The 23,008-nt window shown below is 40.2% G+C and overlaps 2 protein-coding genes across 7 annotated transcripts in view; both read right to left on the reverse strand.

Moving 5' to 3' along the window:
• The window catches only part of KIF14 (kinesin family member 14), a 29,638-nt gene extending 24,882 nt beyond the window's left edge, over positions 1–4,756 (reverse strand). For 2 of the 3 annotated variants that reach the window (XM_033151444.1, XM_033151441.1), the window contains exons 1-3: positions 3,526–4,756; positions 2,083–2,334; positions 663–753 (exon numbers count right to left, since the gene is read on the reverse strand). In XM_033151444.1, coding sequence (XP_033007335.1) covers positions 663–753; positions 2,083–2,334; positions 3,526–4,640 — 1,458 coding nt within the window. In that variant the 5' untranslated portion in view covers positions 4,641–4,756. The remainder of the gene's footprint in view (positions 1–662; positions 754–2,082; positions 2,335–3,525) is intronic. The other variant, XM_033151443.1, reaches the window with a different exon arrangement.
• Positions 4,757–10,737: 5,981 nt separating this feature from the next.
• DDX59 (DEAD-box helicase 59) lies at positions 10,738–19,985 on the reverse strand. Of its 4 annotated transcripts, none has more exons than XM_033151450.1 (8): positions 19,939–19,985; positions 17,280–18,109; positions 16,218–16,385; positions 15,569–15,658; positions 14,508–14,759; positions 13,326–13,478; positions 11,647–11,775; positions 10,738–11,287 (listed from the first exon to the last, which is right to left on the reverse strand). In XM_033151450.1, exons 2-8 carry the CDS (start codon positions 18,096–18,098, stop codon positions 11,024–11,026), a joined length of 1,875 nt encoding a protein of 624 aa, XP_033007341.1. In that variant the 5' UTR covers positions 18,099–18,109; positions 19,939–19,985; the 3' UTR covers positions 10,738–11,023. The 4 variants fall into 4 exon arrangements, with proteins under 4 accessions (XP_033007341.1, XP_033007339.1, XP_033007340.1 ...); XM_033151448.1 differs by lacking the exon at positions 19,939–19,985 and adding an exon at positions 19,088–19,189; XM_033151449.1 differs by lacking the exon at positions 19,939–19,985 and adding an exon at positions 18,683–18,714.
• Between the last annotated feature and the right edge of the window lie 3,023 nt (positions 19,986–23,008).

Here is a 23,008-nt window from a genome sequence, read left to right on the forward strand (position 1 = left end):
ACTTTAGAAATATGTTGCTCTGGCAATTTGCTTCCTACACATAGCCACATGGAAGCTGTGATGAAATCCCACCCTGTTGGTGAGTATGGGTTGAATGAAGCAGCCACAAGGATGGGGCAAATTTCAGGGTTGGCTTTTACCCAGTTCAATCACTCCTGAGGGAATGAATATCGATTTGTGTGTGTGTGTGTGTGTGTGTGTGTGTGTGTGTGTATTCTGTACCCCTCCACATGCCTGCCCTCAATAAAAGCAGTGAGCCAATCAGCTCAACAACATTTATCACCCAGTGCACAAAACCCATGCAATTCTTGCAGGATACTTCCGAAAAAGCACTGCTGCCACTGTGGAAATCATTGCAATCACATGTAGTACAAGGTATACAAAAAAAAGTATTAGGTCTTATAACGATTATAATACAACAAAACCAAAACACCAAACTGGCTTGCAGATATAGGAAACAATTTACTCAATTAAACATACTAAAGTGCAGCGTGCATGTCAAAGCCTGGAGAAACTTATGAACAAATAGTATACTTGCAAATACGCAAAAAGTGCTGCAGATAGTTCTCAACTGGACGTGCAAAGTCATGTAAGAGGGAACAGTCAAAGAAAGTGGAGCAGCCTCAATAAGTTCAGAAAGAAAAGTAATGCTGCAGCAATACCTGTTGCGTTTCTTTTTCTGCTATTTGAGTAAAGAGATCTTCACAGAATCTTGGTATTATTCCTCTTTCGTCATCATCAAATCCCATCATACTGTAATGACAAATATTGCAATTATAGGCTCGGGTTTTAACTGCAGAATACAACATTCACATTTCCCTAACCAGGAATTAATACACAAGGGGGTACCAGTTTTAAAAGACAACTAGAAGAACATTTCTGCATAATATTGTAAAATCTAAAAAGATTCTAAAAACGGATTAGATAGGAAAGGGGACAGTTGACTGTGGTGTTCTTAACTGCATGGTTTGAAGTTGAGAAAATCCACATGCCATATGGTAAGCTTTGGCTATCGTGTGGCTTCTGGTCACCTAACTCCATATTAATTTTTTAATTATTACATTTTTATACCACCTCGTCTGCAGTTCTCAGGGCAGCTTACAACATAAAGTTACTAGGGGAAGATATTAAATCCATATTATTTATAATAATACCTCATGTTTATCTAGAACTTTCTACACACTTCACCAGTGTCATCTCAGCCATTATTCCAACAACCCTGCCAGGTAGGCCAACATTACTGTCACCATTTTAGTGAAGGTAAAATGAAGTTCGGTAGAGCCAACTGCCTTGCATGCAAAAGGTCTCAGGTTCAAACAGGCATCCAGAGGTTGGGCTGAGGGAGATACTTGCCTGAAACCCTGGAGAGCTGCTGTCAGTAGTAGACATTATTGGGCTAGATCAGCATTTCCCAAACTTGGGTCCTCCAGTTGTTTTTGGACTACAACTCCCATCACCCCTAGCTACTAGGACCAGTGGTCATGGATAATGGAAATTGTAGTCCAAAAACAGCTAGGCTAGTTTTCCAGCTTTCCAGCTAGTTTGGGAAACACTGGAATGGTCTGTCTTGGTATAAGACAGCTTCTTATGAGCCCAGTGAATTAACAGCATACATGAGATCTGAACCAGGAAGTCCCTGATTCGGATCTTAGTCCATTAGTTACTGTTACCCTAAAGCACTAGATAATCACAGTCCTGAAGATAGGTGTTTTTTCTGTTTAAAACATCTCCATTCACTTAACATAATTTTCTTCAGAGAGATTTAAATAAAATGTTCTCTATACTGTTAGTTTGGCTTCGTTCAAGTCAGTCTCCCATTTCAATAAAATAGAAAATTCTTTCCAGTAGCACCTTAGAGACCAACTGAGTTTGTTCTTGGTATGAGCTTTCGTGTGCATGCACACTTCTTCAGATACACTGAAACAGAAGTCGACTGTTTCAGTGTATCTGAAGAAGTGTATCCATTTCAATGATAATCTCATTTACTTAAGAAACAAACATGAAACAAAAAAGCATCTGGATACAACATGTATTGGGTGTCATCAACAGCAACAGAAATGGAACACTTCCAATCCAACTTACGTATATGACTTTCCAGAACCAGTCTGTCCATATGCAAAAAGGCAGGTGTTGTATCCTTCAAAGGCTCTTTCTAGGAGAGGTACTGCCAGGGATTTATACACCATCTCTTGGCTTGCAAAATTATGACATTTATCAAAAGACCAGAATGAAAAGTCAAAAGTGAAACTGTAGATTTGTTTTGTATTTGGATGGTGCACAACAGTCTCTTGCCCTGTCATGGAAACCACTTGTAATGTTTCTTCATTCTTATCTCTGAATAAAGGCACAAAATAAATGTTAGTTATAGGGGGTGAGGGACGACAAAAAACTGAACACATTCAGCTTTGTAAACCAAATTTAATCTAAATTGTCTAATTCATGTTGTAACTAAATCATTATAGTATGTGACAGTCTTCAGGTTAATTGTGCATCAGCCATATGAATTTTCTATATGAATCTTCTCCCTAAAAGTTCTTAAAATTTCATTATATGTAAAATGTCAGCATAGAAATAGACTGTATTGAAGTTCAGTATACTACATCAGCCGTTCATAGAACTAATGTACAAAATACACCTAGATCAAAATAATTCATAAATATACTGTTTAGGCTCCTATGCTAACATGTGTAACAAACACCAAAATCCATAGGACTTGTTGTAATCCAGGATTACAGTAAAACAGCCAAAGAAAATAATTTATATATTTTTGATAAAACATATACTGTAGTTCCAAGATCAAAGACTAAATTAACTACTAATATAAACTCCATTGCAAGTGCCCAGTTTCTAAAATGCAAAACTAGCACCTGCAGATCTGTTGCCTAAAAATCAGAAAACTGATAAAAAAATTCAAAAGCCACTGTGCTGCATAGCATTTAAAAAAAATGATACAGGGGGCAAAAAGCTGTACATTACTGTGCATGCAGAGTTCCACTTTTGCAACAGGACTTCCCCTTCCTGTCCTCTTGAGTGACCTCTCAAATTGTGCCCCAGAGGGTCCTTCAACCCCCTGGAGTAGATTTGTGGGCTGCAGGGAAGATGAATGACAAGTTCTGTTGCACAACTAGAAGTCTGCTGCACAAGGGAACAACAGTGCTGGATATGACTATACTCTTTCCCCCCAAATCTGAGGTTTATTAAAATGGAGTCCAGGAGGAATTAGGCAAAGGGAATTGGGTTAACTTCCCTTGCAAGATGACACTGGGTTACTGAGACAATGAAGTATCAACTATTATCCCATTTTATTTATTTCATATAGTTGTTAAATTGTCTCAGCCCTAGTTAGAACACACAGATCCCTTATAAAGTGGAAAATAGAAGTAAAGAGAAGCACAGCAGTTTGTATACAGACACAACGGAAATTAAACTGGGTAATATATCTAAGTGGTTGGAGAGCATGTTATGCTACTCAATATCATGGTAACGTATATTTTCATATATTAGTCCAAAAAAATGGTTATATACCTGACACTAAAGGGTCGTATTCTCACAGCTACAGTCACTTTGCTGTTTTCTATTTTGAAAGGGTCTTCTTTACCACATATGTTCTGCATTAGAGTATCGTCTGTCTGCGAAGCAGTTTGTTGAGTATATGTGGTATTTTCTTGCAACCTTCTATTTAGAGTAAATTCATTAGTACCAGATTTCTTGGCTGATATTGTTTGAGGACACAGAATCTTATTCTTTGTGGTTGGGGCAGCAGGAGTCTTGGCATGCTGAACAGCTCCACATCTGGGGGTGAATTTCATTCCTTCTGTTGAACCTTTCCTTGGTGTCTTCTGCTTTTCCAGATTTTCATTCTTAATAGAGCTATTTTGCAGACTTTCAGTTCCATTTTCCTTACTGGAATTACGCTTTTCAGCTAGTTTTAATATAGACGTCCTTTCATCAAGTTTTCCTACTGTTAAGAGTGATGGTCTAGGAACTTTGTTTTTACTCTGAGAATCACCAACAACTGTCTTGTATCGTAAAGGTGTGTAGCTACCAGTAGCACTTGGACCATTATAATTAAAAGGTACGTTACTTTTCATATCAGGATTTCTCTTTCCATCTGTGAGGCCTTGAAGTGACAAAAGGCCAGTCTTAACAAATGGAGGGTCACTGCTGCTAATTTTTGGTGGAAACAATGTTTTGCCACTCTTCTGGGGAAGAGGGTCTCCTTTTTCTGCTCTGGCTTCATGAATATTTGTTTTGTGCGTCTCAGTTGATGCAGGCCTTGTTCGGCGCTGCAGTGTCAATCTTTTTTCCCTTTGTGTATTTTCACTGCTGTGTGTTGTATTTGTATCAGATTGTTCTTTGCTTGTCACAGTTCTTCGTTGGAGTGTCAGCTTGCCTTCAGTCATGGGAGCATCTGAAGTGTCAGCCAGTTTGTTACAGGCTGAAAGCACATAGGTTGTATTTATTTCTTTGGTCTTACTCAGGGACTGTGACTGAGGATTGCTTCCCTCGTTCTCCAGTGTGTGTGATGTAGATGTCTGTGCAAACCTGTTTCTAGCAATGACATTTTCTGGAGGATGCTTTTGTGAAGAACCACCAAGTGCACTAATATGGCTTCTCTTAGGAACAATATAAATAGGCATTGTGACCTAAAGCAAGCTGCAACTGCAGGACTGAAACTATCATACAAGCTCTTCCTGAAGAGTATACTTGACTTGTAATCTTATTTTCTCTACAGCAAAGAATGTATTACTATGGGATCTGTTAAAAAGAAAAGAAAAGAAACCATTATTATTTTCTATTTATACTCAACTATTGTCATGTGGGTAATATACTAGACCTTATTTCCGTACCTATGCTGAAGGTAAAATCTTCCTTGTAGGAAGGATAAATCAACATTTAAAATAATTACTTTAAATAGGTTTTTAAATATTTTAGTATCAAATTCATTTTGTTTAAACTTGAATTTACACAAAATGCCACGTTTAAAAAATAACTTAAGTGATTCATTTTATACTTCTCTTAAAACTCAGTTAATTATCACTCTGTCAAAGACAACTGAATTTATTCTTACCTTTCTATGGTAAAGGTGGATAAATGGGAACAAAATAGTTTACTTTCATATATTACACATTTTGCAGCAAATTATGAATATTTAGAATTAAAAACATAACAGCATCTTTCCATCTCATGGATAATTGTTTTGCTCAGTCATTAACATAACTTGTTCAAGAAAGTTCAGAGTACTTGGCTTACAATGCAGAACATAGGAATCTTGATCTTTGACATCTTACCTTGCTTGGTTTCCTTGTATGCATACAGAAAGCCATTTTTACATTGTTCCTTACTTCTAAGTATATATAATACAGTGCAAAAAAAGGCACACAAACTACATGACTCAAAGTTTTAAGATAATGGTTTGATTTAAAGCCATTATTTACATAGGTCTTTTTCATCACTTTAAATCAGTGTTTGACAGTTGGTGCTGGAGGGGAGGAAATTCTGAAGCAGAAGTCCATAGACAGCATTACTAAAATATCTGTCACTGATCTCTAACCCCACCCAGCCTTTGCCATTACTTGGCAATATTGTTGCCAAAGGGAAATAACATTTTCCTGCCCATCTCATGTAAATCCTTTACCCAGAGAAAACGGGTGTCAAGCTGCCAAGAGGAACCCATTTTCTTCCTGCCCACGTCCAGCCATCAGTCCAATTCAGGTTCTCCACCTCAAAACTTATACAAATCCTGTTCATATTCAGCCTCAGCTGCTGGGGGGGGGGGTAGTGCAAAGTGGAGTAAGTACAGTACTGGCCAAGTGAAGTGGTGGAAGACATTTCAGCTTAGCTACTGAACCTTGATTTGCAGGTGAGAGGTGGGAAGCTAGCAAATTCCATCAGGCAACTTCTTTCTGGTGATATTTCTAATGCTTGCTGCAGGTTTCAACAGGCAGGGAGCTGAAACAGCAAGATACACACTGTGTGAGCGCGCGTGTGCGTGCATGTGTATTACTGTTGTTTTAAAACTACAAAGCCACCTTAAGTAAGCAATGGGAAATAAAAGCAGGGTATGTAGAGAATGATTGTACTTTCCACCTGGTAGAGAAGTTTATAGTCTGTGTATAGAGTGAATATTTCTTCCATTTCAGGGTGAGGTGGGGATTTTATAATCGGTTAGTGAATGTGACAAGGAAATATCTGACTTGAAGTTTAAGAAAAGGATTAAAAGCAAGTATTTGGGGCTGCACAGTGTTTGTGCCTTCGGGCGGGGCGGAAGAGCACCTATTAAGAATATCCGCTGAAGTAAACGATGCTTAGCTTTTAGTAGTCCCTGCAAGAATAGCGTCCTCTCTCCGCGTCAAATAGTAGGCAGAAGCAAAGGAGCCCCTTCCTTAAACAGGGGCTACACTGCAGGAAGCAGAAGACCGGCCCTCTCCGCTGCCAAAAACACCAGGCGTCCCGCATTTTTAAAGCAGGAAGCCCAGGGGGAAAGGGACGGCGTGACCTCTCGGAGACAGTTGAGCGGAGGGCGGGGAGGAAGGATACCTGGCCAGGGACTCACCTGTCCTCAGAAGATCGACCAACAGCCCGTCCTCCTGCGGCGCCTCCGAAACTCTCCATTCGAATGCGCCGCCGCTGCCTGCTATTGGTTGAGACGGACGGTGAGGTCACACGCAGTCCCGAGAGGGAAGCCGGAGCAAGCGAGGCTGCTCGCGACATCTCTGGTTCTCAACGGAGCTGCGGCCATGTGCGGGGTGACGGATGCGCGGGAGAAACGCCGTCGGCATTTGCAGATTTTGCAGAGCGTGTGGGTGGCGTTTAAATGGAGACTCCGCTCCTTTCTTAGTGGGAAGAGCATTAAACGGAGGATCGCCACACTAATAGACTGGGAGGAGGAGCAAAAAATAAAAATAAAAAAGCACCGTTCGTGCTTGCAAATCTAACGACTCTTGAGTTATAGAATCATAGAATTGCAGAGTTGCAAAGGGGTCACATCTAGTCCAACGCCGATACTCGATGCGACTCTCCATTACGGAAAGTCTTGTTGTTTTCAGTTCAGTTTTTCTTGGCTGCTGACAAGATTCTGAGAGTATTATTAAATTTTATTTATTAAATTTGTCAGTCACTTGCCCAGATCAGCCCAAACCTTTCAGCCACAGCTGGCCCACGTACAGCTATTCAGCTGGGTTTTTCCACCCTTTCCTGGTACCTTCTGGTACTCAACAAACGAAACTGATTTGTAAAAATGATAAATGTAAAAAATAGGAGAGAGAGACATTGCACATACTTTTGTAAATCAAGAAATCTTTAAGAAAAATACTTTTTTAAAAAATCCTGTCGTGACTCTTAATATGAGAAGACAGAAAGTTGGTTGAGGTAGCAGCTTGCCTACATCAGTGCTCCCAGCAAGTGATGTTGGAATACCCAAATGTGGAAACTCTCTTTTTGGGCAGAGATCATGTCTTGCAAAGCTCACCAGTGAGCTACATCTTAGCAGTGTGGAACTTCCAGCAGGACTACTCGCTGTCAAGCTGGTTAACTCATGTGTTCTCGAAACAAAATAGAAAATTCTTTCCAGTAGCACCTTGGAGACCAACTGAGTTTGTTCTTGGTATGAGCTTTCGTGTGCATGCACACTTCTTCAGATACACATGTTCTCATTATGTATTTTTATGTTGTGAACCGCTGTGCGATATTGGGATGAAGGGAGGCATACAAATTTTTATAAATAATTATAATGGTAACTCCTGACCTCACACAGCAGGGGTGAGTAACCTTGGTCTCAAGAGGCTGAATGTGACCCTGAGACACCCCCAGGCCACACCCACTGTGCAGCTCTGCTCCACACCCTTCTCAAGTGCTTTGGCCTTGCTGGAATGTGACCTTGAATTGTGATGACACCTCTTGCTCCCCTGAATGAAGAGGTGTGTAGAAACCTGACTTTTTCAGAGCTGAACGTAGCCTACTATACAAAAGTAAAAGTCACACCTGCTGCTCTGCTCACTTTTCTTGAAATTGCTGCATACTGTTGACAGCATCTACCCAACTGGCCATTTAGATTAGTTCTCACCTAGGGTTAATGTTTGGCTATACCAACAGCAGTTTTAGATATGTTTTCAGATGTTGTATTATATGGTTTCACTAAATATGTGTTTGCCACCCTGGGTTCCTTTTGGAAAGAATATAAATTCAATAAAGTCTAAACCATAGGAGCAAACTTCTAAGAGCTGAAGTCCTTTCCCCCAAAAAAAAACATTTTGAGGGGGCTGGACCCCCCTAAAGTTGATGGGCATTGCCATTCAAATGGTGTCCATGCACCACGTCATGTGATTGATTATGCGGGATAGGACTTACTTGCCCTCCCCCTCTAATATTTTATTCAAGTTGGCACCTCTAGTCTAAACCTACAGAAGAGTTCTTGGGATATGATAGTCTCATTTTTGCTATAGGCCTAGGTCTCCTACCATTTTTGTGCCTCCCATGTTTCATTACTCTTGTCTTCACTTTGTATTATGTTCTTTATATAAAACACAAAAGATGAACATATGATCAAGAACAAAATAACCAAATTAACCTGGGTACCAATTTCATATGCATTATTAAAGTCCCTACTAGAGTATGCTGTACCAAAAAAAAAAATCTCACTATGGTAATTCAACAATATTGTCTGCATTTATCTGATTTACAGATTAAATCTGACTGAAACTGAAAGAAGTTACATATGAATGAATGAAGCCATGTTCCATCTTGGTTAATAAACGCATTTTCATTTTCAAGCTGCCATTTGTTCCAAACCTCTTCAGTTTGCCCTGGACATTTTCTGCTAAAAAAGACCCCTAAAATGTAGAGAAAGCATTTATTTAGACCAATTAAGTGTCCAAATTTAATTTATTTGAAGGAGAATTATATGAAATTGATGCATAGATGGTATTTAACACCGAGCAGATTAGCTAAGATGTATAAATCGGAATCTGATTTGTGCTGGAAATCTAAGGAAGCAGAAGGAACTTTTTTCATATGTGATGGGCATGCATAAAAGTTAAAGAATATTGGGAAATTATGTATGAGATGAAAAAATTGTTTTAAAACAACACCCCCCCCCCAAGGCATTCCTGTTAGGAATGATTCAGGAGGTACCCAGGTGTCAGAAAAACCTATTTATGTATGCGACAACAGTGGCCCGGATCTTGTTAGCCCCAAAATGGAGGGTGAGTGGCAATTTAAAGAATATGCAATGTTAGTAGGTCTAACAAGTAGAATAAGTGAGCAAGAACAGGTATTTAAAGAGAAGTGGATTTTTTGTTGTTGAGTGTGTGGAAAGTAATTGTACACAGTTGAAAACCCTGGTAGTATTAAGGTAAATTCAACAGTATAACATGTTTAAAAGGGTGTAAAATGGGGGAAAACTGATTTAGATGGATATATAAGAATATGCAAGAATTATGGGTAAATTTAAAAAAAATACATGGAAGAGGAAGGAGGGAAGTCATTGAATGTATGGGTATAATGAAAGATGCTAATGTAGAAATGTAAAACCTGAAAACTTTAATTAAAAAATATTTTATAAAAAAATATTAATTTCTTATCTGAAAAAATGTATCACAAAAGAGAAGAATTAGAGCATTTTGTAAAAAGCAGGACCTAACACTTTTTTTGTGGGATGAGGTTTCACAGATGAGAGTTCATGATATCATTTGACCAGTTGAATTAGGACTTCCATGTGACCAACATTTTATTATTTAAAAAAGTGAAAGAGATTTTTATTTGAAACAGGGGCAGGGAAATTGCTGCATTCTAATAAGGAACACTTCATGTGAAACTGCTTTATACCAGCTCAGACCATCTAACCCAGTATTATAAATTCTGCCTGGCCTTGTATTTATATATTAAAAAAAAGATTTTTGGCCCTGTTTTTACCATGGGTAGTACTGGGCTGACTGGAAAGTGAACTTCAAGTATCCAGCAATACTTCAATTTCCCCGGAAAGCCTCTTGACTGCCAATGGGGATATTTTAGCTGATCTTCCTAACAGTTAGACTTTAATAATAATAATATTTATTAGCCGCCCATCTGACTGGGCTCCCCCAGCCACTCTTGGCTGGTTCCAACAAATTAAAACGCAACACGATATCAAAAATTAAAAACTTCCCTAAACAGGGCTGCCTTCAAATGTCATCTAAAAGTCAAATAGTTGTTCATTTCCTTGACATCTGACAGGAGGGCGTTCCACAAGGTGGGTGTGACTACTGAGAAAGCTTACTTGAGTCTCCTTTTTCTTATTCTTTCCTTGGCCCTCCTCTTGGCCATTCCTCAATGCCTCCAATTCCTCTTGCCAACCATTACAACAAACAAACTCAGGAGAGACTGGCATCTCACACATACCCACAGCATCTCTGCTTGTCAGGCACATGGCTCAACTCTTTTGCCCTTGCTGTGCTCAATACTGGCCATTTTGGTTGCCTGAACTAGAAGGGTCCGAGTGCCCAGTAACCATCTTTATGGAATGCTATAACCAACTCAGGTTGCTCTGGTCTCCTCATCATACTTGCCCTCTGCAAGGGCAGGAGAGCACAGTCTTTTGGGGGCTAAGCAAGTCTGAGTCTGGATGGTAACTGGATGGGAGGCCACCTGATTTCCACATGTATGCTGCCTTTGGTCCCATAGCAAAAGCTGATATAACAGTGAATTACATGTTACATTTCTTGCAAGGGAAACCCAGATCTTTAAGATGTGCATATTCCGTTTAAAGTTCATGATGCTATGTATTTTGCTACTTAATACTGAGTACAAAATGTGAAGTATAAAAGCATTCTCATAACAAAGCTCACTGGATGACTTAACTCACTCTTTCAGTCTAATAACCTTGCAGAAGTCCCATTAAATTTCTAGGAAAAATATTAAGCTTTTGCTTTAACTCTACGATCAAAATGCTAAAATTTGGTTAGATTATGCCCCCAAAGTTAAAAATTCATCACTTAGTCATACAAGTTGAACAAAACAGTTGTATTTAGAAGGATGGTATCACTTGTTACTTCTGCGAAGAGCTTTTGCTGTGTTTTCTAATAACGTCCATAAGATTGTCACTCGTTACAAGGCCATTCTGAGATTGTTTACTTCGCTGCTGTTCTTTCCTCTTCTGGTCATGTAGATATGGAGAATTTAATAACTGGGGTGGGAGAATAGTGCCAGTTGGTTTAACTCGCTTCACAACATCCCAGAAAAGTTTCTTGCTGCTGTTATTCACAAAGGTGATTGCAGTTCCACTGTGACCCAGCCGGCCTGCTCTTCCAACCTGAAAATAAACAACTGTATTTAAATTTGGCCCAATTATCTGTCTCATGAAACAAAAAGAATACCTCGGGTAGCTGTAATCCTCATATTATGATAGTTTACAATCATAGTTTAGTTTCTGTACAGTAAGAAAACCTCCCTCTCTTACCTCAAGTAGCAGATTCTGCCACCTTCCAGAGGGGCGAGAAGCTCTGATGAGCAACCAGTCATTCCACCCGAGGTTGCTGTAGAGTAGCAGTGTTAACCATTGATAATCAAATATTTTCCCATTATTTTGTATGCTTCTCACGGAGCTTATAGAGCTAAAAAGCAACCAATAACTGTATTAAATTAAATAGTACAGCAGAGAAGTATATTTACCTGGTGTACGTATTCATCCATACTAGATGGCATGTCAAAATTCACGACCAGCTTAACGTTGACAAGGTCAAGTCCACGTCCCAGGACTCCAGTGCTTACTACAACTTCATACTTCCCTTGAAATAATCCCTAATGCAAAGCATATAGAAACATTATTTCAGCTTCCTTGAAACTGTCTTGTTGGTACAGTGCAAGGTGTAACTAGAAATAAATATTAAACATTAAGAATTCTGTTGTTTGGGGAGGGAAGCACAGGGAAGGAAAGACTGTCATGTTTTATTTATTATTATCAAAAAATTAATTTCCAACAAAGGAAATTAAGCCGCAGAATTCACAGTGAAGCCAAATTCTGAACGTATTTCAAAAGGAAACAAAAAAGAGCAACAGGGCAACAAGCAAAAAAAAAAAGGGGGGGGGAGAAAAATAACTAAAAAGTATTTAAATAGGACTAAAAGCTAGCTCCTCTCAGATATATACTCTGAACTTGAACTCACAGTCAGTCTAGCTGCCTCTCTGAATGTTCAAGTATGTTTAAAAACATTAATGATAAACTGCATCTAAAACTAGGTGGGTAAGCTGTGGCTCTTCAAATGTGATTGGACTCCCATCAGTCACAGCCTCCATGGTTAATGGAATTGTAGCCAAACATTGTCTGGTTGGCCACAGGACCCCCATCCCTGATCTAAAACCAGCCTTACTAACATTATTGCACACTAAAAGCCCCAGGCACCCTGTTCCCCCTGCTGCCACTATTTTCAATATAGCCTCATGGAATATGGTTGTAGCCCTAAAATTTCTATGTGGATCAGATCAAGTAATTTTCCCAGACCACTGATGAATTCCCAGAATGAGCATGGCAACAAGGCCAGCAATTTATTTCTGTGGATAGCTCAGTCGGTAGAGCATGAGACTCTTAATCTCAGGATTGTGGATTCAAGCCCCATGTTGGACAAAAACATTCCTGCATTGCAGGTTGGACTGATGACCATCATGGTCCCTTCCAACTCTACAATTCTATGATTCTATTTATTAAAATCTGTAGATCTCATAACATAGAAATACAAGATAAAAAAAACAAAATACATAATAAAAACGAAAACAAACCAATAACCCCCCCCACCCCACCCTCTCCAACAGACACATTTAAAAGGGTATCTGATGTGAATCAGCCAAAGGCCTAGTTGAAGAGGAACATTTTACCCTGGCGCCTAAAGGTGTACAATGAAGGCGCCAGCCAAACCTCCCTAGGGAGAGCATTCCACTGCAGAAAAGGCCTTTTCTTGTGTTTCCACCCTCCGGACCTCTCGTAAAGGAGGCAAACAAAGAAGGTCCTCAGGGTCCGGGTAGGTTCACATGGAGAGAGGCATTGCTGCTTCCAAAGTACAGCTTAAGTTGGCTGGAGAGTAGCATCTGTGCAGCAATCCAGAATGCTGCATAGAACAGAATTGTCATGGATTGGAACCCATACAGAGCAATCATGAAATTCACAGAAAATTGCGACCTGTTTCAAAAATGTGGCAAGAAAGCACAAATAATTCAGCAGTAAAAGCCTGTACATATCTACTCAGAAGTAAATTCAGCAGAGTTCAATGGGACTTACTCCCAAGCAGATGTGTAAGGGACTATGGCCTTAAAAATAGGTATCTTTTAGAAAATGGGCATCAGAGATATCTACAGACCTGTAATATGGCAGTTCTTTCAATCTGTGATTTATCAGCATGCATAGATATTGTTTGTAAGCCTGTAATTTTATGTACAGCATCGCTCAGGAGATCAGCACCCAGTTTGCATTCTACAAATACCAGCACAGGAGGTTTGAACAGTTTCTGATCCTAAAACAAAGCAAAGTTTCATTTAAAGTCTTGCATGATCAACACAGTTACCAATGGCACTTACAACTCTTTCTCTTAGTTTGTACACATTCTACTGAAACAATGTCAATTTTGTATCTGAAGAAGTGTGCATGCACACGAAAGCTCATACCAAGAACAAACTTAGTTGGTCTCTAAGGTGCTACTGCAAGGAATTTTTTATTTTATTTTGTTTTGACTATGGCAGGCCAACACGGCTACCCACCTGTAATTTTTAAAATGTTACATACGTCCCAATTTCACATTTTAGATATATATCATTTATTATCAAATTAAGGGATGGTTTCGAGTGCAAATATAGATATTTTTACTTAAATTATAATATTCATTGACTCAGCCATGGAAACTTTTAAAAATTATCAGTAAGAATTGGAGGCAGAGTAATATTAGATTGTCCTTAGACCCAGAAACATAGGAAGAGTCTGCCTGCTCAGGCCAATGGCCCATCTCATCCAATATCCTGTTCTTAGAGCAGTTTAAAAAGCAGTTTGCCATATAACATGGTAGGGCTGCTGTTTGAAAAAAATCATAGGTATGGGTTGCAAATAGGAAACATCTCTGTTACCTGAAGTAAGGCCCACTGGATTCAATAGAACTTAATTCTGAGTATACATGGTTAGAATTGCAAAGGAAACTTCCCTTGGATCCCAGCCATGCTGCTTTGGATCCTACCTATTCTTTCTAAACACATCAACACTGGGTTACTTAAACGCCTCTCAGCATCACAGATTCTAAAGTACTGAAAACGCAATAATAAGCTAGTGAATATCACCAATAATATTGAAACAATAAACATTTTGTTTCTTCCCGCACAAGTTTCAACAAAAGCATTGGCTAAACTGGATAGCAGGGACGTGTTTATGACTCTGCTGGGGAGCTCTCAAGCTGAATCAGATAAACAGCCATTTTCCAGTTTCTCTCCTCCAAATCTGCAAAGAATCACAATTTGTGGAAGAAAAACAACAAGTTCTCCCTTCCAAGGATACTAACATTTAATATTTCAAAAAGCTTTTTCTTTTTGGACGGTTCTTCTACCCACAAGATAATCTGGCGAACATTGGAACATGGCTGGTTCTTTTCTCCGATGGTTATTTTCACTGGATTTTGTAGAAGTCGATTGGCCAGCTGTTCAGTGCCGAAAGGCATTGTGGCAGACACCAGAATAGTCTGACGGTCTGTGGGGATATTTTCCAAAATGTCAAAAACCTGCTGCTGGAAACCCATCTTTAACATGGTATCAGCCTATGTTAGAAAGAAAGAAAGAAAGAAAGAAAGAAAGAAAGAAAGAAAGAAAGAAAGAAAGAAAAACAGACCAGTAAGCATTAACATTCCATTGTAGGAGCAGAGGTGAGGAAATAAAAGATAAATTCGCTTTCATTGCCAGCATAGTCAGAAGAACAGCCTTGCTGGATCATTTGGTGCAGCATCCTATTTCCTTCAGTGGCCAGCCTGTAGTAGGGAGCCTACAAGCAGGAAATGATAGCAATAGCCTACTCTGGCTGTTATTTCCCAGTGATTGGTATGCAGCCTCTGACCCTGGAGACAAATTATATTTCCACCATGACTAGTAGCCTTTGATAGCCTTATCAAAGTTTGTCTATCCCACCACATGCAGCCCTTGGAAGGATGTTCAAAAGGATATGCAGCCCTGAAAAAGGTTCCCCAACCCTGCACTATGCCTATTCTCAGCACCTTCCAGTTCTACTTTATGCTTCTCTTTCCTGCCAGCAACTCACTACTGTCCTAAATGCACACTAGTGTCTGCAGCGACTGCTCCCACTTTGCAAAAAAAGTGTGCTAGATGCTTAATCCTCAGGTGCACTCTCATCTCTTCCTTTCTGACACATGAATGGGCCAATACACCATCTGAACTGTATTCCAAGCATACCATGCGCTAGCCAAAGTATATATGCAGTGCACATGCCTGACATCTACTAGTGGTCACCAGATAGGAATCAAGCCATTACAACAATTGTTATTTCATATTTAAGTAATGCCCGCACACACACTCACACATATATTTTGTGTTTCGTCCCACCATGTATACTTACTTCATCCACTACAACAATTTTAATATTATGGACTTGAATGGAGCTTTGCTTTAGAATTTCTAGCAACCTTCCTGGTGTAGCTATGATAACCTAACAGAAAGAAGGTGGAGGCAAAAACACCAACATTAGAAATAAAATCAACGATCAATGCTTCATTATTACTATTTATCGTTTTTTATCCTTCCATTCCTCCCAAAAGAACTCAGTGTGGAAAACAACAAAAGGTCAAAAAGAATACTTTCTTTTTCTTACAATAATAAAATAAAATATCCTCTCTGCTAAATACTTTCAAGGTTGCAAGAACCAGTATCTTCCAGTCATCCAATACCTAGGTAAACAGGAACATTTTTGAATTCTACCTAATGGTTAATTAGGGTGACAAGTGCACCTCACCAAGAAGGGGATCCCATAAGCAGGGAATATTACTGGCAAGGCACTATAAAGGGGGTCAGCACCCAACACCAAATAAGGCCTCCCATGCCAATTGTAAAGCCCAATATGGTTGATAATGGGGCAAGCAATTTTTTTAAGGACTTGAGACCCAATCTCTTCAACAAGAGCTGAAGCCTTAAACAAAGAAATCAGTATCACCTCTAGTTCTTTGGCATATACTTAAAAAAAACCCAGAAATCACAGCAGCAGTTTTTACCTTAACATTTTGTTTCAGGCGATGAAGCTGAGGTGGTAATGGCAATCCTCCAACGAGAAGAACAGTTCTCATGTTGGGCAGTCCAATCATGAGCTCTTTAGCTTGTTTCTCTATCTGTATAGCTAACTCCCTCGTTGGCGTCAGAATAAGAGCAGATGGGGTTTCTGCCTGAAGCAGAAAGTGAAAAAAAGTTACGAGTTGCCAATCTGCATTCTCAATTAAAAGTATCGGATTAGGGAAAAATAAGAGAACAGTTACTGTAATTCATATCAGATTAGCTCAACAACATCCTTTTCATTCAGATGTCAATGGAGACGACAGCAAATAGTCACAGTGTAACATTAGAAACTCTGGAAATCTACTCCCACCCTACTAAGACTGTTAAGTACAGAAATAAGAGTAAGTGGATAAACTGTTACACAGTATTTCTGAATACTGGAGCACTCTTCAGTTGTTATCCGTATAAAGAGGTAAAGCAAATGAAAAAGGGACTGTGGGACAGGCCTTTTAAGTCACTGCCCCCTGCTTGTGCCAGTTGCTCAAGAATTCAGCTGTAATTTCTGCAGCAGAAAACCTTTTCTACTTGTGGCTACTGCCTGTGTATTTAGAAGCCTGAAAGGGTTTGAAGTCACATGGGGAGCCTCAATATGTATAAAAAGATCCCCACTGCAGAATTACAGCTGAACTCTTGAGCAACAGGTGTAAGCAGGGACACTGAGGCCCTTTTTAGGACAATTGGGCAGATTCAGTAATTATATCATTTATCCAGTCAACTGACAGATATTCAGTAGAAAGAATATATTAGATATTCTATCAGTTTCCACTGTACTGTTTTCCAAACATTCACTTTTTTTCAAGTCAACTGACGTAAGTTCAAAGAAGAAACAAACAGCTAGAAATAATTTCTCTAGAATTCTCAGTGTAACTAAGGTTGAAATTCAATGCAGAGTTTCCCAAAGAGAAATCCCCTTGAATGCACTGGGATTTACTTCCAAGTAAACATGTACAGGAGAGTGCTGCACAATTCCCACAGCTTTTTGAAAATGCAGGTTTAAACTTTACCTCTCCCAAGGCTTTAATTACAACAGGAAGCAGGAAAGCAGCAGTTTTTCCTGAGCCAGTGTCAGCCGTGGCCAAGATATCCCTGCCCAGTAATCCAACTGGGATCATCTGCATTTGGACAGGAGTTGGGACTTCATAGCCTGATTTTTTCAAATTGGTGTTTAAAATTTCAGGGAAGCCACAGTGTTCAAATTCTACAATAGGTCTTGCAACTTCCTGACCTTGGACAGCAATGCCTAGTTGCTGCTTTAAGTTCTCAATCTGCTCCTCTTGAAGGCTTAGCACAAATGGATTCTCTTCATAGACGTAAGTACCATCAAGTAAAGTGGACTGAGTCTCTGCTTTTTCACAACTGCTAGCAGATTTTGAGTTTTCCTTTTCCGCTTTGATGTGTAAAAGGTGTTTGGCTTTGCACTCCAAGCTACAAACATCTTCGTCAGTCTTGTCACAGATGTATTCCCCATAACGACCACAAACCACACAGACGGGTTCCCCAGGCTGTGGCCAGCGTTGCATTTTGCTGAAAGATTTTATGGGATCTTCAGCAAGAGAACAGTCCTCATTGTTTGCATTTTCCAATGTTGCTTCAGTAAGAGCTACAGCTGAATCCAGAGAGATGTGCAGCTCAGTGTCTCTTTCCATTGGTTCAAACAAGTCACTCTCTGAGCTTGGAATGTCTTTTGTATCTGACTTAGCATCTCGGAAGTCTGTGGCATTTTCAAGTGAGGATTCACTTGGAGAGGGCTTATTTTTCTTAGTTACACAGGTCCCCTCATCACCAGCATTCCTCTTGACTTTAATAGACCTTGGAAGAAACATTCTTCAACAGCCTGTAATAAAAGCATAGAATATGTATTACTGTTCACATATGATAAAGTAGGATTTCAGAATAATTCAGGGACTACTAAGATGCACTCCAATAGTCCAAACTTAATTATGAAGCATAACAAAATATATTAATGCCATCCAAATGGGAGTTACTGCAACGGCTATCTTAAAGCTTCAAGTAGTACAGGCTGTAATTTTCCATTTCCTGACAGAGAATGTTCTCTTACAGCAGGTCACGATGACGCTGCAGTCATCTGCACAGTGCCCCTATTCATTTATGTATTCATACTTCAGGTTTTTAATTCTTAAAATAATTTACCCAAACAATAGCTCCTAAGGGAGCTATTCACTGCACAAGTCTGACAAGTTGTTCTCTGCCTAAATCGCCATAGCACCCTCAAACCCAGACAACATACTGTACTGCTTCTTAGAAAGGCTTAGGCTGTGTAAGGTACATTTAAATCACTCACCCACAAGAATTCTGGAAACTATACTTGACACATTCACAAACTACGCTTTCCAGGGCGTGAGATTTAAACATGCTTCGAATGCATGACGTGTATATGCAGCCTTACCTTACTTCTGAGCAAACGACTGCAGCCTTGTGCTGTTAGCAGCAAAGAACGACTGCAGCAAACGACTGAGCAAACGACTGCAGCCCCGAAGAGCTGGGTGTTTGTTTGTTTGTTTTTGTGGTACAAGCTTTTTCGGACTACTAGAAGCAGTTCACCCAAAAGCACACATTATCTACAGGCTAGACAAGCTCGCATAGAAGTCTGGGGGGGGGGATGAGGACAAACAACCATGGCACCCCAAAAGTGCAGTTTGGGACGATTCTGTTCAAAGCTATGAGCGAGCAAAGCGACTGTTCGCGATGCAACACGAATCACCCACGTGGTCGTGATGGAGGAGCAAAAGCCTCCGGGCTCAAGTCCGACAGCCCCCACCACCACCACCTTGACCCTGACGCCTCTAGATACCGTAGCTTGATGGTCTCCCGCCGCAGCAGCTGGTCCTCCGTGGGTTTCACAATGTTTGTGGCCGCTCTAGGCACTCAGCACCGGGGCGGAAGAGACGTAAAATAAGTTCCGTACAGCCCTCACTTCCTGTTCCTGTTTGAATGTGCATGGCAGGAGCTACGGGGTGGTGGAAACCGAAGCAGATGGATAAGGTTCCTTTGTAGTGGTTTCGGGATGATCATGCCCACTCCCCCCGCACACCCCGAAAGTGATTTGGGTGGTTGGCTTTTGGAAGAGAGAGAGGACTGGAGTTGGGGGTTTTAAAAGGAAAGTAGCTGGGTATGGAAGCAAAAAAATAAAGAAGGAACTGGGTATGAGGAAATCAGTTTACAGAATTGATTTCTTTGGTTCACAAGGAGGAATCGCAATGACTGTGGGCTCCTGTGTCTCCTCAGCCCCAGTCATACTGGCAGAAGTTGAGCCCACGACAGATTAGCTAGAAGAAAGGGGGGAAACACCAGAAAAAGGGGAGTTCTGATTGGGGTAGTTTGAAGGAGGGACTGCAAAAGGTAGCTGTTCGCTTGGTCAGATTGAAATGGAAAGGAGTTTGTGGGACTGATCTTTTGTAGACTTAAGACCTAACCATACACAGTTTGCTCACAGGTAAGGCACACTGTGTTCCGTGGCCCCTAGGTAAAATATGCACACTTCCTGGAAAGGAAGCCCAGCTGAACACAGTGTGATATTTTGAGTAACATACTAGGTCTGCACTGCGTGCATAGCACATATGTTTGATGCCTGTGCTAAGGCAGATCTGAAGCAAAGGTTTTAAGAAATTCAACATCACTGTATCTCCAGAATGGTCGTTGTACCTGTTTGGACACTATAGGGCCATCTGACTTAGCTTGCTGTTTCCTGTTGTGTTCTGGTCACTGTGGACTGTTGCTTTAGCTTCCTTATTTGGTATCTGAAGAAGTGTGCATGCACACGAAAGCTCATACCAAGAACAAACTCAGTTGGTCTCTAAGGTGCTACTGGAAAGAATTTGTTATTTATGTATGTATTTCAGGCTCCCCCCTCTGCTTTTTCAGTCCAAAAGACATCCAGAGTGGCTTACAAAAATCAGTAATAAAAAGACAGTCCTGCTTTTGGGCTTGCAACCTAAAAGACACAACACAAAAGTAAACAGTGTGGAGAGAGAGGAGAGTAAAACAAAACAAATTTGAGCATTTTTTCTTAAGCTGAAATGGAAACAGTAGAATGAAAGTAGGAATCACCTGCTTCAAATCTGTTCCTTAGCTTCCACAGCCTGATGAAATGGCTGTTTCCAGGTGAAGCTGAAGAATGGAAGAGTCTGTTAAAACTGATAGTTAGGCATGGACGACACAACCTTGCTCAGGATAAACTTTGTAAGCACAAACTTACCTACTTTCCTTCTGATGCAACCTGATGGAAAATATAACCATAGATCCTCAGATGTTTTGCTCTTTGTGGCTGCTGAGTACAGAATGCTGAGTCTTCATTAGACTATTTTGGGGAGTTCTGCCTTAGGAGGTTTCCTTTATAAAATACATGGGTTTACCCAGGCCTGCCGGTACTTCCCTCTTTTTCATGGATGACATGGTTTTTTTGCTACATGGTTTTGGCACTTGGAGAATGAGTTTGCTGTTAGTATACAGTATATGATTATGATTAAGTCTTCTTCTGAAGATCAAGCTCTTGGCTGCCCTTCTGTTCACTGATCATATACTTTCACTGCGTTTTCATTCACAGACCAAGGCACATTTTTCTTGCTTAGGACTCCTATACTTAGAGTTGTTGGAGGAACACTGACCCTAAACAGAGGACCAATTTATCAAGTGCTAAGATTTTCTAGGGCCATAGATCAGTGGAAGAAGAGGTTCCTAGGTTAGCAGAACATAGTAGCTGTTTTATATCAAGTCAGACCATTTGGTGCATCTAACTCAACATTGTCTACAGTAATTAGCAGTGGATCTCTAGGGTTGTAGAGTTTTTTCCAGCCCTGTCAGGAGATGCCAGGGATTGAACCTGAGACCTTTGGAATGAAAGGCAGATGCTCTGCCACTGAGCTTCAGTAATTCCAACCAGGGCTGGGGAAAACTCCCATTTCATAGAATCATAGAATTGTAAAGTTGGAAGGGACCCTGAGAATCATCTAGTCCAAGCCCCTATAATCCAGCAATATGCAGCTCTCCCATACGGGGATGAAACCTGCAACCTTGGCATTATCAGTAGCATGCTATAACCAACTGAGAGCTGCTGTCAGTCAGTGCAGACAGTTCAGTACAAGCAGCTTCCTTTAGCTATGTCTACCACAGATTTGTCTACTAATCAGAATTACTTTTTTTTAAAAAAATCATGGCTATAATGTAATGGGGGGGCAGTTATCAAGTGGCAAGGCTTCCTCACATTTCCCACTGGGTGAGTTGGTCATCAGTAGTCACTCAATGTAATAAATGATGTAGTGATCTGCATTTGGTTTCCTTTGAAGTTGAAGTAAAAGCAACAAAGAGTCTTGCAAGCTTACAGACTAGCATAATGGCATATGCTTTTTGTTGACAAGTCTACTTCCATCAGTTGTTCTCAGAGCTGACCCTACCATTAGGCAGAGCAAGCTGATTGCTTCATGCAGCATATGAGAGTTTGTGTGAGGTGTAAGGATGAGTGCTTTGTGCCATGCAATCTACCTCTAAGGTGGCTTGATGTGCTTAGAGTGCAGGAGAGGACACTAATTTGTCCACATTGTTGAACTAGGAGTTAACTGCCCATCTGGTTGACTTGTAGTTAAATAGAGGAGAGTGACATACTCTCATTTGCCTCAGGCAGCAAAATACCTTGGCTGACTCTGGATGTTCAGCTGGTTTCTTGCTTTCTAGCTACACAAAACAAATCTTTTTAGAGCAAATTTTTGTATAGATTGTACACTTGTGCAGTTCTTGTACTTTTAGAAAGCCGGTCATATAAATTAAGGCATTGCCATACTCAGTTCCTGCATCTGATGAAATAGGCTGGCTGTTGCCTTGGAAACCCACAATTGCTGTAATGATTCAATTAAAGGTGCTACTGCACTTTATATATTCTTTACCCATATTATCTCTCTTGGCTTATTTAGTTTAGCAGGGCTTACAAATCAACCTTTTTTGCACCTCCCACCCTTTATCTCTAAGTAACATATGTTTCCCACTTTTTTCTCCTTTTCACTTGCCTACTGTTCCTTTAGCAGTGGCATGATAGAAAGGAAGCCAATAGGAGCTGCTTTCTACGTCTCCATGCCAGGACATGTTAAATTCATTCAGTGTGGGAAAAGCAAAAAACCCATGCTCTAAATACAGGTATATATACTAAACTTAGCTATGATGCTCTGTATATATTAAATAGTAGCAGCCATATATTTAATGTTACATTAATGTAGCCTTATTAATGCTTATTTTTCTTTGAGTCTGTTACTTTTGTGGAATGCTCTCCCCAGGGGGGTCCGTCTAGTACCTTCCTTCTAGAACATTCATTCCTCTTCAACCAGGCCTTGGGCTGATTAATATTCTACAGCCTTTTAAATGTGTTTGTGGGAGGGGAGTTATTGTTTTGTTGTTTCTGTTTTAACTATTTCTTGGTACTTTTATCCAAGGCTTTTTTTTCAGCCGGAACTCACTGGAACTCAGTTCCGGCACTTCTCAGTTGGGTGCCACTGCCATTATAAGAGAAGAAGGGAGGTGTTCACGGTGAGTTCCGGCACCTCTTTTTCTAGAAAAATAGCACTGCTTTTATCTCATTTTTATCATGTGAACTGTCTTGAGAAACCAGTAGGAGAACACTTCAATCTCCCAGGACATTCTATAAAAGATCTCAAAGTAGCTGTCTTAATACAAAGAAATTTCAGAAATAGACTGGAAAGAGAAGTGGCTGAATTGCAACTAATCACCA

Source organism: Lacerta agilis, chromosome 6 (genome assembly GCF_009819535.1).
Source record: "Lacerta agilis isolate rLacAgi1 chromosome 6, rLacAgi1.pri, whole genome shotgun sequence".
NCBI lineage: Eukaryota > Metazoa > Chordata > Lepidosauria > Squamata > Lacertidae > Lacerta > Lacerta agilis.

Coding starts and splice junctions, on each gene's coding strand:
- DDX59 (XM_033151450.1), bottom strand. CDS start 18,098: ATGTTTCTTCCAAGGTCTATTAAAGTCAAGAGGAATGCTGGTGATGAG. Junction 14,760..15,568: donor AAATTGTTGTAGTGGATGAA/GTAAGTATACAT, acceptor TTTCTAACATAG/GCTGATACCATGTTAAAGAT. Junction 11,776..13,325: donor AAAGAACTGCCATATTACAG/GTCTGTAGATAT, acceptor GCTTTGCATTAG/GGATTATTTCAAGGGAAGTA.